Source organism: Protopterus annectens, chromosome 7.part1 (assembly GCF_019279795.1).
Source record: "Protopterus annectens isolate FY-2018-M chromosome 7.part1, PAN1.0, whole genome shotgun sequence".
Classification (NCBI taxonomy): Eukaryota; Metazoa; Chordata; order Ceratodontiformes; family Protopteridae; genus Protopterus; species Protopterus annectens.
The window spans coordinates 10,048,293-10,063,439 of NC_056740.1; the positions used below are offsets into that span (position 1 = coordinate 10,048,293).

At 43.0% G+C, this 15,147-nt stretch overlaps 1 protein-coding gene across 1 annotated transcript in view; it reads right to left on the minus strand.

Moving 5' to 3' along the window:
* The window catches only part of NCKIPSD (NCK interacting protein with SH3 domain), a 1,945,114-nt gene that overhangs the window by 569,271 nt on the left and 1,360,696 nt on the right, over positions 1 to 15,147 (minus strand). The window contains exon 10 of the mRNA XM_044078525.1: positions 5,579 to 5,707. Within this exon, the coding sequence (XP_043934460.1) occupies positions 5,579 to 5,707 (129 nt within the window). The remainder of the gene's footprint in view (positions 1 to 5,578; positions 5,708 to 15,147) is intronic.

Sequence of the window (15,147 nt, forward strand, 5' to 3'; positions counted from 1 at the left end):
TCCTTGACTCATGGAAGCTTGGCAATTTGCAATTTTGTGTCCAAGAGAGCTCCAATGAATTATAAAGTCTGGACAAGATGAAGTTTAGGCTTGGTTGTGTTCATGGTAATACCTAGTACAAAGCAAGTACCTTGCCTATAGAGAATACTTGGTGGGGACAGTTATGAGGTAGTCAGTCATTCAGGTATAGGAACACTTGGAAACCCTGCAACTACTGTCATACATTTGGCGAACACCTGGGGACTATGGTGAGACCAAATGGCAGGGATCTGAAATGGAAGTGACTAGCTCCCAGTCGGAAGAGGAGAAACCTTCAGAAGCATGTTCATTTTTGTGTGGCAGCATGCGTCCTGAAGGTCTATTGAGCACAACTAATCGTTCTTCTTTAGCAATGGAAGAATGGACTGTACAGAGACCATCTGGAATTTCATCTGCCTGAGGTCCACATTCTTTTCTGACACTAAAAAGAATCATGAGCAAATTCCAGACCCTTGTTGGTCTGGAGGGACCTCTTGGATGATCCAAATTTGTAGCAGCTTTTTTATTTCTAATATTGCTGCCTTTTTTTTTTTTGGAGAGTGGAATATTGGGAAGTTTCTTCAAGCATAGGGGAGAAAAAAGGGATGAAGCAGCCTCTGGTTATGATCCTCTGCAGCCAAATATCTCAAGTGATGAATTTTCAGGCCATGGGGTGCAGGGATAAGTGTCCCCGACTGCTTCCAGAGTGCAGCAGTCATGCAAACATTCAGGAGTACTGGTAAGGTCTGCTGGAGAAAGCACCCCATAAGCCTTGCTTTTGCAGACCATCTCTGCCATGGGAGCATGATCCAACATTAGAGTTTTTATCCTCTGCCTGGGGTGGGATCTCTCACCAGCAGTATCAAGAGTAAACCCTTGTGATTCGCAGAAACACAGTTTCTTCACCCCATTCTGGTTTCTGGAGAAGGTCCACTGGGGGCTAGAAAAACAAATTTCTATGGTAGACAGGTTTTTACCATCTTGTTCACTACACCTGGGCTGCATCCCTAATTTCTGGTTCAAAGAGTACCAAGTCATCATATAGGGCATTGACAAAGGACATCCCTAAGTGCTCCATGAAGTCACACAGGCACATCCAGCCATGTCACCTAAGAGTTATACCAGTGCCCGCAGCTCTAGAAGCACCTTCTGTCACATTAGAAATGAGAAAAATGCATACAAAAGGGATTGAAGGGTAGCCAACTGAGAATCAACAGACCTTCTTCTCTGCAGAAAGGGACCCTGAAAAACATTCATAGAGCTCCTTGGTAAAATCTCTCTGGAAGCTCATAACATGTGCCAAATAGTTCAGTGCCCCAAGTGCAAAAGCTGATGAAGCATAAATTCACTTGTCAAATCTGTCCAGCACCCTTGACTTCCTGTTGGGGGGGTGGACAGTGGGGCTTTCTTCAGCAAACTCCTTTTTGATACAGCTGCCACCATCAAAGAATCAACAGCAGCAGGACTGTTGCTCCAGTATGGATGAACCTTCAGGGACACAGGACATTTGTCAGGTTTACATGGCTCTGGTTTGGCCATGTCTGGCACCTTCCATGCCCACTCACAGCCTAAATTCAACATCTCATCCACAGTAGAGACAACCTAAGAAATAGATAAGCCAGCCCCAAAAGACTAGAGAAATACTGACTCTTCTACCTGGGATCAAGTTTCTGAAGACCCCCCCGCCTTTCTGTCTGAGCAGTTCCAGGATTTCACCAAATAAGATGTCCTCAAAAGGGAAGTGGAGGACCCCTCCATCTCACCGAAGTCAGTATCTTCAGTTAAGGACTCCAGGAAGAGTCAAAATGCCTTCTTTTGCATGCAAGTTTTCAATGAACCTCATCACTGGGATGCTCCAGGGAGGATGCAGAAGTTGAAGGGGGGTCCTCAATGTGGATGAACTCAAGACTTACAGTGGCTGACTGTATCAACGGGAGAGAAGCAGCAGGGGGAGATTGCTATCTTTTCCTCCTTTCTGGGAGTGATGGATCCAATGGATCCAAGCCTAAGAGGGAAGTCTACTACCTCAGAACAAGACAGCACTCTCTGAAAAGCCTAGAAGGCAAACCTTTAAATAGGACCAAAAACCCCTCCCTGTAGAACCCAACAAATACTAGTTTCGAGGTGCCACTTGGTTCAGCGCTGAAGCTGATGCCAGAGCCGAACTATCCGGCACTGGCACTCCAAGGTGAAGGGACAGCTCAGAGGATCTCGGAGTCGGGCCAGTCCATCAGCTAGGATTCCCTTGTGCTCTGTTAACAACACAATCTAAAATCAGCCCTATCCACATTCTCTAATCTGTCTGAACCAATTCAAAAAGGCAATTTCACTCAAATTGCTTTAACTAAACAGCTGCTTATTTATTACCTAAGAAATAAGAAAAATTCAAATAGTGGGATCAAGAATGGAAACAAACATGGAAGATGATTCAGCAAAGCCATAAGATGATTCAAGGAAAGGCATAAGAGAAATTCCAGCATTAGAAAGTGCAAATTTCAACAAGAATGGTAATTAACACTGCCAAAGCTATTTTAACATGAAAAGACAAAAAGCCCTAAATTAAGTGAACCTAAAGTATTATGAAAATAAATAAAATGCATAAAAAAGCTCCAAATACTCATTCCTCAACCTCAAATCTAGACTAAAACTTGATAAATAGCATTAGATATTTGTGAATACTCTTTAGACACCTATCACAATGTTCAATTTGCACCTCTCAGAAACCTTACAGGAGTCACTTCAAAGATACCCAGACAGTTCCAATAGTAGCAAGAGCAACTGATCTCATAAAAAAATAATTTACAGTCATATTTAGATATGCTACTGATGCATGTAACTCCATATAAATTAGAGAAGGACAAATCTGCTTATAAATTCCTCCATCTCTTAAGCTCTTAAGTTAGAATAGCAATGCAAGCTTATCCACAGTAACTGTACTCAACTCCTCTATAATACCAAAGCCTTGAAAAAAACAACTTGTTTAATTTGTAGAATTTATCACACTCAGACACTACAAAACACCAGCGTATTATGATGCAGAAGGTGAAGTAGTTATCACGGCTACTTCCCACCTAATCTCCCATAACACTTAAATTACTGTTTGCTAGATACTGCCCTATCCTACACACAAGGGACACTGCATACTCCCATAAATCTCCTATGGTGAGTGCTCTTCTACTAGTTTGCCCCTCCTCACCCAACTGCCACTTTGATAAAACAATGGCTGCAAGGTCCTTTTCTCAGAATGTCTCAGCAGGATGGCACACACTCCCCAATGACTTAAGAGCTTTGACAGACTACAACACTTTCAGGCAAATATTACATAACCACCTAACACCCATCATTATGGTGGATAGAGTATTATCTATACATCTATAACTTTAACCCTTATTCAACTCCTATCAAAGTAGCTTCATTTTAAAGAAGCATAAATAATTATTACTCTTATTTACTGCTCATATGACTTTGAATTCATGACTAAACCCTAGGCATGCTTCATGTCATGTTTTCCATTTTTCTTGACTTATTATTATCTGTACTTCTGATAACATCCCTTACTTACTATACAGACATGATATCACTGACTCCACAACTGTGTACTGACTGTTTAATCCTTTTTTTATTTTTCCACATCTTATTGAAGCAGTTGTATTTTCATCAATTTGAAACCTGAGTATATCTGTACTGTGGTACCAAACATCACTAGGCAGTAAATACTTACAGTTATACACAAACCACTGTAAATTGCATTCTGTGTCATTTCTTCTACTAGCCTTTGAAACCGCAATAAGTTGCACCACTTCTTATTCTATGTACAAAATGCAACACTGTATTTGTCTTCATTGTTGAAAATTCATAAACTCTGATCTTAAATATACATTATATTTCTGTTACAGTAACAAAGAAAATACTCATCAAGACTTCTGAACTCTACAATGGGAGGACATATGTATGACTCCCAAATATGCAAAGTCTAGATGATTTAGGATTTTTGTTTGGAAGTGTTAGCATAGGTATTTTATACCCCAAGCAGACTCCAAAGAATTTTTCCTCAGTAGATGGCAAATGTTGGAAGTATGACAGGAAAGAAAGAGGTAACTGAGAACATACATGTTGGGAGTGTAATGAATTGGTAGATTTTAAAAACACCCTTCTGAGTACACTGTCAAAATATTTGGTGAGCAAAGGAGTCTAAAGAAATGATATTTTTGAGCTGGGATACAGGACCTGAACTGACTAGACATAAATAAGACCTTGTTAAGTTTAATCCTGGTGGTCGCCAAAAAAAAAAACGATTACTAAAAAAATGGAAATCGAAGTCTAAACCAACTATATTTTGCAGAAATAAATATTGTAAGAGAAATAACAGAACTGGAAGTGGGATCTATAGAAAAGGGTAGGAGCAAATTACATAAAAAAGAAAATTGGAGGAACAATACATACAAAATAATATTTCGGAGGAGGAGTAAGGTTTAAGGGAAGTCAGGAACTGAGCAATTTATGCAATGATGGACTGATGATAGCTGTATAAAAGAATGTATCTAATGTATAATGTTTGTAACTGTGAACATGGCAAGATGGTTTGTTTTCTTTTATATAAATGTATGTTTACCTCTGTCTTTAGTGATAAATCAGTAAAGGTGTTTTAAAAAAACTCCTGAACTGTAGTGATTGCAAAAATAAATAAATAAATAAATAAAAATAAAAACTCCAAACAGTGAACTACTGGATCTTTTACTGGAGTAAGAATTTTCATCAGTTTGCTTAACAGAAATAAAATAAAACAGAACAACAGTGTCAATATTTGTGTAGTACTGTTTCTACCAAATGGCTAGGGTCACAGCCTGGACAAATCCAGTCATGTGGTTAACATTTAATATATATTAAAGAATGCAAAATAAGTCTATGACAAAGTTTAAGAACTATTAGTGAATCCAGAGAGCCTAGGCTAGAAGGGCCTCATCTTCCCAAAAGATGCATCAGAATAAAGAAGCAGAAACTGAATGTACCAACCAGACATATGAAGGAAAACCAACAATTACTTCACAGAAAGATGTGGTCTTGTTAAAAACAGTAAAGAATGCATGAGACGGACAAAAAGCCCATGTGTATATGTGTTGGAGTAGTTAAAAAGAAAAACTAAAGATTGAAGTAGGGCACGTCTATCTAAAAGGCAGAGCAATGGTGGAAGTATAAGTCTTCATTTGTTATCACATTCTTTCTTTGGGGTTTAAGCTCATCATATGCTCCTTATTCACTGGCTCTTAAAACTGTCTGCATACATAAGTGTACTTCTGCTTTCCAACTGTTCTGTGCATTGGTACTTTTGTTTTCTATAAAATTTTAAAGCTACATGTCTATAACAAATACATTTTGTATGATCCTTAACATAAAAAGAAATGACGGCTTCTTAAAACACACATATACCACACTAAGGTAGGGATTTTGCAAATGCTAAGCAATAATTACAATCTTATCATACTGTTTATGAAGAATAATGACTAAGTTATGAAACATTACAGGAAAGCTGACCTGTACCATGGCCCATTCTTAACCTTACCCTGCAAATGAAGATCAAAAGCGAGTAGAATGTTGACAAAAAGGTCAGGAAGTTGGTCTGTTGTATCTGTGGGCAATCCATCTTCAATCACATCCAAAAGAAATTGCACAAACTGTGAGTTCAGGTGTTCTGTTCATAGAAAAATGTGAATTAATAAGCATGACAGGCTAACATCTTGTAAACAAAAGACCAGATCCACATTCTCTTTTCATCCAGAATACCATCAGGTGGGGGGTTGTTTCTGGACATCAGGATCATGTGCCAACAGTTTTTTTTTCATTTACACATCAAATAAGCCTAAATGCACCAAGCTCCTAGAAACCACAATACAACTTGAAAAAATACTTACATACTACCTTGAAAGCAGACATGATGTTATGCCCTGTACCCCAGCTTTAATCTTCATATCTGCTTGTTCCCAGACAGCCATGTTCTACTGTTTAGCAGGTATTCAGCTAAAACACACATGAAGAAATGGGAGACGTTCCACCTGCATTTACTAGGTTGTCACCATTGAAAGCAAAATAAGAGTTTGTATTTTTCTCATCTGCCAGACAACAAATGCAGCTAATACTCAGAAGTGTAGAAGGCCAAAATATGTGAAGGGAGACCTAGAAAATCAAAACTGACAAAAGAATCTCAAACTGGACTATTCTGACACTATGAATGGCTGACAGTTGGAAAATCTGTATATGTTATCATGAACATGGTCACACATTTACGGTGGCTAGCTAGGGTTTCTGCTAGTGGCAGACAAATATCTTGGAAATTTTAAATAAGCATATGGATGGGAATGAACGTGTTACTGAAGATGAGTTGGACTTTTTGCAAATATATCATTATGTTAAATGCTCAAATGTCATTATGCCAAGTGTTTAACTTTCATTTCTAATAAGAGGTGGTCCATTTTCAGTAATGCCTGGGACAGAGTCCCTAGTTATCTAACCTGGATGGGTCTGGATAAGCCAACATTCCTTTCACTATGGTAGCCCTAAAGGAGAATTGTGCCCAGGATGAAGTGTCCAATTGGTAATGCTTAGCAAACGTGTTGAGGTTTGACCATGTGGCAGCTACACAAACACAATCTATTGAAGCACTTCTGAGAAAAGCAGCAGACGTCACAAATCCACCTGAATAAAGTGACTCTGGATCCTGGAAGATCATTTTTTAGGGGAGAAAATGACAGAGTTGGGTCTGCTTTCCTGAACTCTCTGGTCCTACTAATGTAAAACTTCAGTATCTCACATACATCAAACAAGTAATCTCCGTGGTATCCCCGAAGTCTCAAACCAACCCACTAAAGTGTAGTGGGTCCAAAAACAAGACAGTGTAAGAAACTTCTCTGTGTGGAAGATTTTCAGTCCATATATTTCTAGTTAATCACTGTATATTAATCAGATCAGACAATAGTAGTACAAGTAGCGAACTTAAACTCGTCTTAAGTCAAAACAAAATAAACAAAAAAATAATAGAAAATATATAATTGTACAGCATTACTAAGTATTCAAAAGTAATCCAAGCAAGGCAGGCAGTCTGTTTCCAGTCGAAAATCCTTTATTAAGTACACAGACAAGCGATCCAAGTAAAACAAAAATAGAGTAATAATTTCCTCACAAGCTTTCTAAATATACATACACTTTTTATCAGGCATGGGAGTGGTTTATTGTGCTGTAAAACAAAGTGTTATTTGTACACATGTTAAATTTCACATCCCTTCCCCCATCAGTGTGATATTCGAGCTGGTCCTGCCCTACTTAGTAGCTGTCATAATAATATATAACCCTTATGTACTTTAAATCAAATTTATAATGATGTGGTACCTCTTAGTTAACCAGATTATTAAGTCTGTGATTTTATCCAAGACAATATATTACATGGCTGGAAATATATCAACCTTAGTTCATTTGGCAATCAAAAAATATATATAAATATATACATATACATTTTGCATGTAAAAATCTATTTCTATTTTCATAACCTATTAACAAAGATCACTTTCGTCCTTCTAGACTTCTTCAGGTCTGTGTACAAGAACCCTAAAAACAATCTATAAAAAAATCTATATTGCCCTTGGTTTTTCCTCCTTTATTTTGAGCAGTATCCTGGTAATGAGAGGTAGTGGGGGAAATGCATAGACCGAGAGGTTGACCCACTGGAAACAGAGCATCCACTTTCCAGGCCCTGCAGTGAGGATCCCTGCTGCAAAACTTGCTGAACTGATGGTTGGCGTGGGAAGCAAAGAGGCCTACCTTCAGTGCCCCATTTCTGAGTTATAAGGGTGAAGGTTCTTTGGTTTAGCTGCCACTCGTGTGGGTCCAGAAGATTTCTGCTTAAGTTGTCTGCCAGAGAGTTTAGAGAGCCTGGCAGGAATTATGCTAACAGGTGTAGTTGCATGGCTGAGGCTGTGTGCCAAATGGTCATGGCAAGCCTGCAGAGAGGGTAGGAGTGAGTCCCTCCCTGCTTGTTGTTATACCTCATCACTGTGGTGTTGTCTGTTTTGATCAGTAGAGCCTCTGGGGAGAGAAGGGGTCTGAAAGCTGTCAATGCGTGTTGGACAGCTGACATGTCTTTTTGGATGATGTGCAGATGTACTTGATGTGGGCTCCATTGGCTCTGTATGCACCTGCCATTCAGATGTGCACCCCAGGCATAGCATGATGCATATGTGGTGAGGGTCTGGGTGGCGTGGGATGGTGAGAAGGGTAGTCCCTTGTTGTGGTAGCATGCTGCTGCCACCAAAGGAAATCTTTCCTTAGACAACGTATCACTGGTGTAAGAGTTTCCAGGTCTTGAGAGTGTTGACACCAAAGGCTTTTAGGTACCACTGAAGTTTCTTCATATGCATTCTGGCATATGGAATGAGTAGAATGCAAGATGCCATGAACCCCAGAGCTTGCAGGATTTTCCTTGCAGATAACTGGGGTCTGGTGGTTAGCTGAGAGAAATAGACTGTCAGGTAAGTTTGCTTTTCTGGTGTAAGGAATGCCATCTGGGATGCTGTGCCCAGGCTTGCCACAGGAATGCAATTTTTTGGGTGGGTACTAGTTTGGATTTCCTTTCGTTGATAGTGTACCCTAGGGAGGTCAGTAGGTCCTTTACAAAGGCCAGGTGCTTGAGCAGCTTTTCCTGACTGCCTGAATTAGGCAGTCATCTAAGTATGGGTAAATTTGAATATTTCTTTGCCTGCAAAAAGCAATGGCAGGAGCCAGGCATTTTGTGAAAACTCTGGGAGCAGTGGATAAGCCAAAGGGAAGTGCAGAGAACTGAAAGTGCAAAGATCCTGCCCTGAAACGTAGATGCAGGATTCCCTGATTGGGATATGCAAGTAGGCCTCTTTTAGGTCTAGGGTGGCTAGCCAGGCATCCTTGGAGGGCATAGGTAGTAGGTTGCTTAAGGGTAAGAATTTTGGTATCACCAGGAAGGTGCTTAGAATGGATAAATTGAGGATGGGGTGCCAGGTGCTCTCTTTTCTGGGTACCAGGAAGAGCCTGGAGTAGATAATTTGGCCTATCTGTATTGCAGGGGCGTGTTCTATTGCCCTCATGGACAGCAAGGAAACGACTTGCTTTCTGGCCTCTGCCCACTGGTTTGGAGGTAGATCTGGGAACCCTTTTGGGGCTGGTAGAGTGTGGAAAGAAAATTTGTATCCCTAGGTCACTATGGTGAGGACCCAGCAGTCGTTGGTAATGGTGGCCCAGGTGCTTGCATGGAAGGACAGTTTTCTTCCCAGGGGCAAGTGCAGGTGGGCAGAGGGAGGGGGTGAAAGTGGAGAGTCATTGTGAGTTCTTACCATGAGGGGATGACTTTGCACTCCCTGGTTTAGAAGTGGAGGTACTCCATTGCTTTGATCTGTGCATTCCCTGTGGCTGTCTGGGGGGGGGGGTCTGCTTCCCTGGGGTCTGGGCTGAACTGACCTGGAGGGGGCAGGAAAGGACCAGTGTTTGGAGGGGCAATGCCTACTGAACCTGGGTGGCTGGTCATGCAGGAAATCCTTAACTGCCTGCATAGAGTTAGCTTTTTCTTCAATCTTTTTTAAGACCTCCTCTGCCTTGGTGCCAAATAAGTTGTCTTTGTGCAAGGGTGCATCCAATAGTTTAGATTTGACATGGTCTGGCAAGGGCTGTTCCTTAAGCCAAACATGCCTTCTAAGGACAGAACCGGTGACTGCTGCCCTGCAAGATGCTTCTAGGGCATGAAAACCACAGTGTAAAGTGTGCTTAGTTACTTGACTTGCAGAATGCATTAAGTCTTGCAACTCTTTCTGCACAAGCTGGAAAAGTTGATATTTTTTGTTTGAGGAGTTCCATGGTATGCTGCTGGAATTTTAGTATATGGAACTGACAATTTAGTGCTCTAATAGCAAGAGTAGCAGAGGTGTATACTTTTTACCCCATCTGTCTAATGCTCGGGAATCCCTATCTGAGGGGGTGGGATTCTTAGCAGACGTTGCTTTAATTCCTTTAGGCCCTTGGGAGATGACCTCAGGGTCAGCAGTAGGATTTTTGAAAAGAAATTTGTGAGAGTCAGGGACTCTAATACCGGTCAGGTTTTCGGGGAGCGGGAGGGAGGGTGTCAGGAGTTAAACTAGACTCCATGAAAACATCCACAACATCCAGGACAGCAGGAATGGCCAGGGGTCTGTGCTATAGAAGATCTAAAAATTCCCTGAGTCTCTCTTTAGACTGAGGGTAGTCCTGACTTTCCCATTGGAAATGCTCCCTTAAAGTATAAAGGGTTTCCCCAAAGGAAAAATCTTCAGGTGGAGGCTGAAGGAATGGATTCCTCTGCATCAGAATCCTCATAAGCAGAGAGGGGTTTGCATGTCTTCATATTCAGAGGCATCGTAGTCATCGGACTCCTGTTCAGATAAGACTACTGGGGACAAATCTCTTTTTCTTTTGGAAAGGGTAGCTTGGATTCCCCTGATCAACATTATAAGGTCTTCCACCATTTTAAGCATTTGAGACGGAGGCAAAGAAGCAGGTGTCTGTGATGGAGGTCATCAGTTTCTTGGGTGTGGTTCGTACCCTGGGCCTTAGAAACTCGGTAGTTTTCGAAAGAACAGAAGACGCGAAAGTCATTGGTTTGTGTCGAGAATTGGTAGTGTGAAGTACTTCCCCGAAAGCCGGTGCCTGCTCAGCAGCTCCGGACCTATCCAAGGTAGAGACAACCACAGGATCCTTAGTCGATGAAGAGCTTTGTGGCATACCGGACTCTGAAAGGGTCTCAGTAGCGGCCTGCGAATCCACAAAAGCGGGCATCAGGGGCTGCGAAAGCACCTCACTGAGGACCGGAGAATTGACGACTAGCTTAACGGAAGCATCATCTGTAGGTTTGGACCTGTGCGGTCCATCTGTCTTTATCCTTATGATTTTTTCGGAAGATCTGATGTCGGATGGCTTACTGAAGCCATATCGGAAATAGAGGACTGAGAGCAAATATATCTAGCTACAATAAGGGCCCGACAATGTATAGTTCTGGTGTTGTTCTTGGCGATGTCAGCATCATTCCAATTATTTCCTTCTTGTACCCAAATGACCAATTTGTTCACCTGTGGTGAGACCGATCTGGTCCATTTGTACCCCAAAAAAGGTGAAAGTTATGTATTAGGGAGCAAGATAATCTGCAGATACTGTGGAATAAGAAGTTATGTACCTACCATAACGTTCCATGTTAGTTGTCTTCATCTCGCCTTCTTTCTTACTGGATGGGTGCGGAACCGATCCTCGGCTCCGACTTGGCCTTTTTCTAAAGCTCGAGAGCTATTTATCGGCTCGAGGCCTCCCCTTATCCCACAATGCTAGGCGTCAGATATCCAGATCTCGTTTGGAAAGCTAACACCATGGAAAAAAAAACCACACTAGTTCCCACCAAAGGTTTACCTACAGTGCTACAAACAGAGGAGGACGTAACCTAAAAACAAGGTCAACTGTAGGAAGAAGGCCTCAAAAGGGATTCTTCTCGGTCCTAACCAGGTAGGGGGATGGAGGGTGGGACGCAAGAAAGAAGGCGAGATGAAGATAGCTAACATGAAACGTTATGGTAGGTGCATAACTTCTTAATGTTAAGTTGTCTATCTCGCCTTCATTCTTGCTGGATGGGACAGTGCCCCTAGCAGCTGAGCCCTGGGTGGCTCATCGAAACAGACTCTTGAGCACAGTGGAACCAAAAACAGCTCGACTCCTGGAGGCCATATCCAACTTGCAATGTGAAATGAAGGTATGAGAAGTGGCCCATGTTGCTGCAGCACAAATAGATTCCATTGGAGGTCTAGCCTGAAAAGTTACCGACGTAGCCAATGCTCTGGTGGAATGAGCTTTTGGTTTTGAAGGAAGTTCTTTATGTCTCAGTTGGTAGATCAAGGTAATAATAGAGGCTAGCCACCTGGACAAGGTTACCTTAGAAACTGGCAGGCCCTGCTTCCCCTCAGCATAGGACAGGAAGAGTTGATCTGATTTTCTTGACTGTTTGGTCCTATCCAAATAAAAACGTAACTGTCTGTGAACGTCCAAATAGTGTAACTTTTGTTCAGCTCTGTTTGAATAATTAGGAAAAAAGACAGGAAGATCAATAGCCTGATTGAGATTTGTCTCCGAGGGTATTTTGGGCAAAAAGGAAGGATTAGTCCTGAGTGAAACTCTATCTTTGTGAAAAATAAGATATGGAGGACGAACACAAATGGCTTGAAGTTCCGATACTCTTCTGGCCGAGGTGATGGCAACTAAGAAGAGAGTCTTCCAGGAGAGTAACTATAAGGCACAAGAAGCTGCAGGTTCAAAAGGAGGGAGAATCAATGAAGTTAATATCAAGTTCAAATCCCACGGGGGGGGGGGGGATCTTTAACCGGGGTCTAAGTAAGATAGTTCCTTTAAGAAAGGCCTTACAAAGTTTGTGGGACATGATACTGGACTCTGATAGGCTAACGTGAAAATTTGTGATAGCAGCCAATTGGACCCTAATGGTGGCAGCTGAGGAACCTGCTCGAAAAAGTTCCGCCAAAAAATCTAAAACATTATGGACAGGGGCTGTAAAGGGGTCTATCTTTCTAGCCTCTGCCCAGAAAGAAAAACGTTTCCACTTACTAGCATAAGTCTTTCTAGTAGAAGTTTTGTGCGAAGAAAGTATGATTTTGCGCACTGTCTGAGAAATATGTGGAAGCCTGGCTAAGGTTGGAAGTGGAGCAACCAAACTGTGAGGTTGAGAGAGTGAAGGGATTGGTGCAGCCTACCCGACTGATGGATCAAGAGGTCTGGCACTGGGTCCAGATTCCAGGGCTGCTCCAGCAGGTGACGATGCAGGAATGGGAACCAAATTTGTCGAGGCCAGTAAGGAGCAATGAGAATCATCCTGGATCCCAAAGCGGTCGCTTTCTGAATCAGTTTTGGAATTAAAGGAAAAGGAGGGAATGCACAGAGCAGACCCCGGGGCCAGTCGTGAACTAGAGCATCTCTGGGGGAATGGCCTGGAAGGGGGAAGAGAGTGAAGAAGTTGCTGCACTTGCTGTTGAGAGGGGTTGCAAAAAGGTCGCAGCAAGGTTGACCCCATCTGCGGAAAATTTTGTCCTCTACTAACTGAGTGAGAGACCACTCGTGAGGCATAAGGATTGCTCTGCTTAGCCTGTCCGCTATGACGTTGGACTTCCCGGGGATGTGCGTTGCTATCAGAAACCGTTGAGAGGAGATCGCCCACTGCCAAAGTCTGAGTGCTTCTCGACATAAGGGATAGGACCTGGTTCCGCCCTGCTTGTTGATGTACCACACTACCGACATATTGTCCGTGTGAACTGCAATAGTCCCGGTAAGTACAGAGTCCTGAAGAGCTTGCAATGTTAAAAGTACCACTCTCATCTCCAAGACGTTTATGTGCAGATGGCACTCTAGTGGTTGTCAAGTGCCCTGGACAGTCCTGCCCTGAAACCTCCCCCCCCCCCACCCGATCAGGGAGGCATCCGCTGTCACCGTGGCAACCGGAGGAGGAAGTACAAACGGTCTGCCCTGAAAAACTTGAGGGGAGACCATCCACCAAGAAAGGTGGTCTTTGCATGACTGAGTAATTATTATCTTGTGAGACATCGGAAGCTGTTGAAAGGACCATTGGGTAAAGAGCATCCACTGAAGAATTCGCATGTGAAAACGAGCCAGGGGAAGTAATGTGATAGCTGCTGCCATGAGACCCAAGGTTTTCAATACAAATCTGGCCTGAATTCTCTTGCATTGTAGCAACGTTTGAACATGTCGGCGAATGTCTAATACTCTTTCTAATGGGAGTTTTGCCGACAGTTCTTTTGTGTTTAATATGGCGCCTATAAAGGTTATAGATTGACAAGGCGACAATGCAGACTTTTCGAAGTTTATAGAGATACCTAGCTCTGAGCAAGTTTGGATGGTATAATCCCTGGCTCGGATTAGTTGATGCCTGGTGGAAGCAGTTAGGAGCCAGTCATCTAGATATGGAAACACCTGGAATCCTCTCCGTCTCAGGTGAGCTGTAACCACTGCCATGCATTTGGTGAACACCCTGGGGGCTGTGGTGAGACCAAAGGGCAGGGCTCTGAATTGATAGTGACTGGTTCCCAGCCGGAAGCGGAGAAACCTCCTGGAGCGTCTGTTCATTTTGATATGGTAGTACACATCCTGAAGGTCTATGGAGCATATCCAAATGTCCGGACCCAAAAAGGGTAGAATGGACTGAAGCGTGACCATCTGGAACTTCGTTCTTTGAACAGATTTGTTTAATCTGCTGAGATCCAAAATGGGTCTCCAGTCCCCTGTCTTCTTTGGTACCAAAAAGAACTTGTAAATCCCGGATCCTTGCTGGTCTGCTGGGACTGGCTGGATGGCTCTTTTTCTTAGCAGTTTTGAGATTTCTAGTACTGCTTGTTCCCTTAGACCGGGTGGAACATCTGGAAGGGATCTGTTTGTTTGAATGGGGGTGTGGACAAAGGGGATTTTGTAACCCTCGGATATGATAGCCTGTACCCATTTGTCTTGTTTGAGGAGTCACCAGGCTTCTGGGTACAGCGATAATCTTCCCCCGACTGCCTCCGAGAGTGGACAGTCGGGCAGCCCCTCAGGGGTGCTGAAAGGGTTTGTTGGAAAAGGTTTCCCTGCTACCCTGATTCTGCGGACCCCCTCTGCCCCTTGGGCGGCATCTGTTGTTGTTCCTTCCTCTGCCCCTGGAGGGAAACTCTCCATGTGTGTCAGGCACGACTCCTTGGGGGTTTGCGAAACCACATTTTTCCACCCTTCTGACGTTTAGGGTATGGTCTAGAAGGAGTAGAAAAACGGACTCCCACGGCAGAGAGACTCTTGCCTTCCTGCTCACACCTGGTAAGGGTATCCTTCACCTGTGGTCCGAACAAAGCCGAACCATCGAAGGGGGTATTGGTGAAGGATGCCATAAAGGGGTCAGCAAAATTACATAACCGCATCAAGGCATATCTTCTCAAAGCCACGCCTGTGCCTGCGTCTCTACTCGCCCCATTGGCTGCATAAGAAATGAGCCGCATGGAGGAGTTGACTACAGAATTAAGGGTCGCCAGCTGGGAGTTAATCTTTTCCTGAGACCCC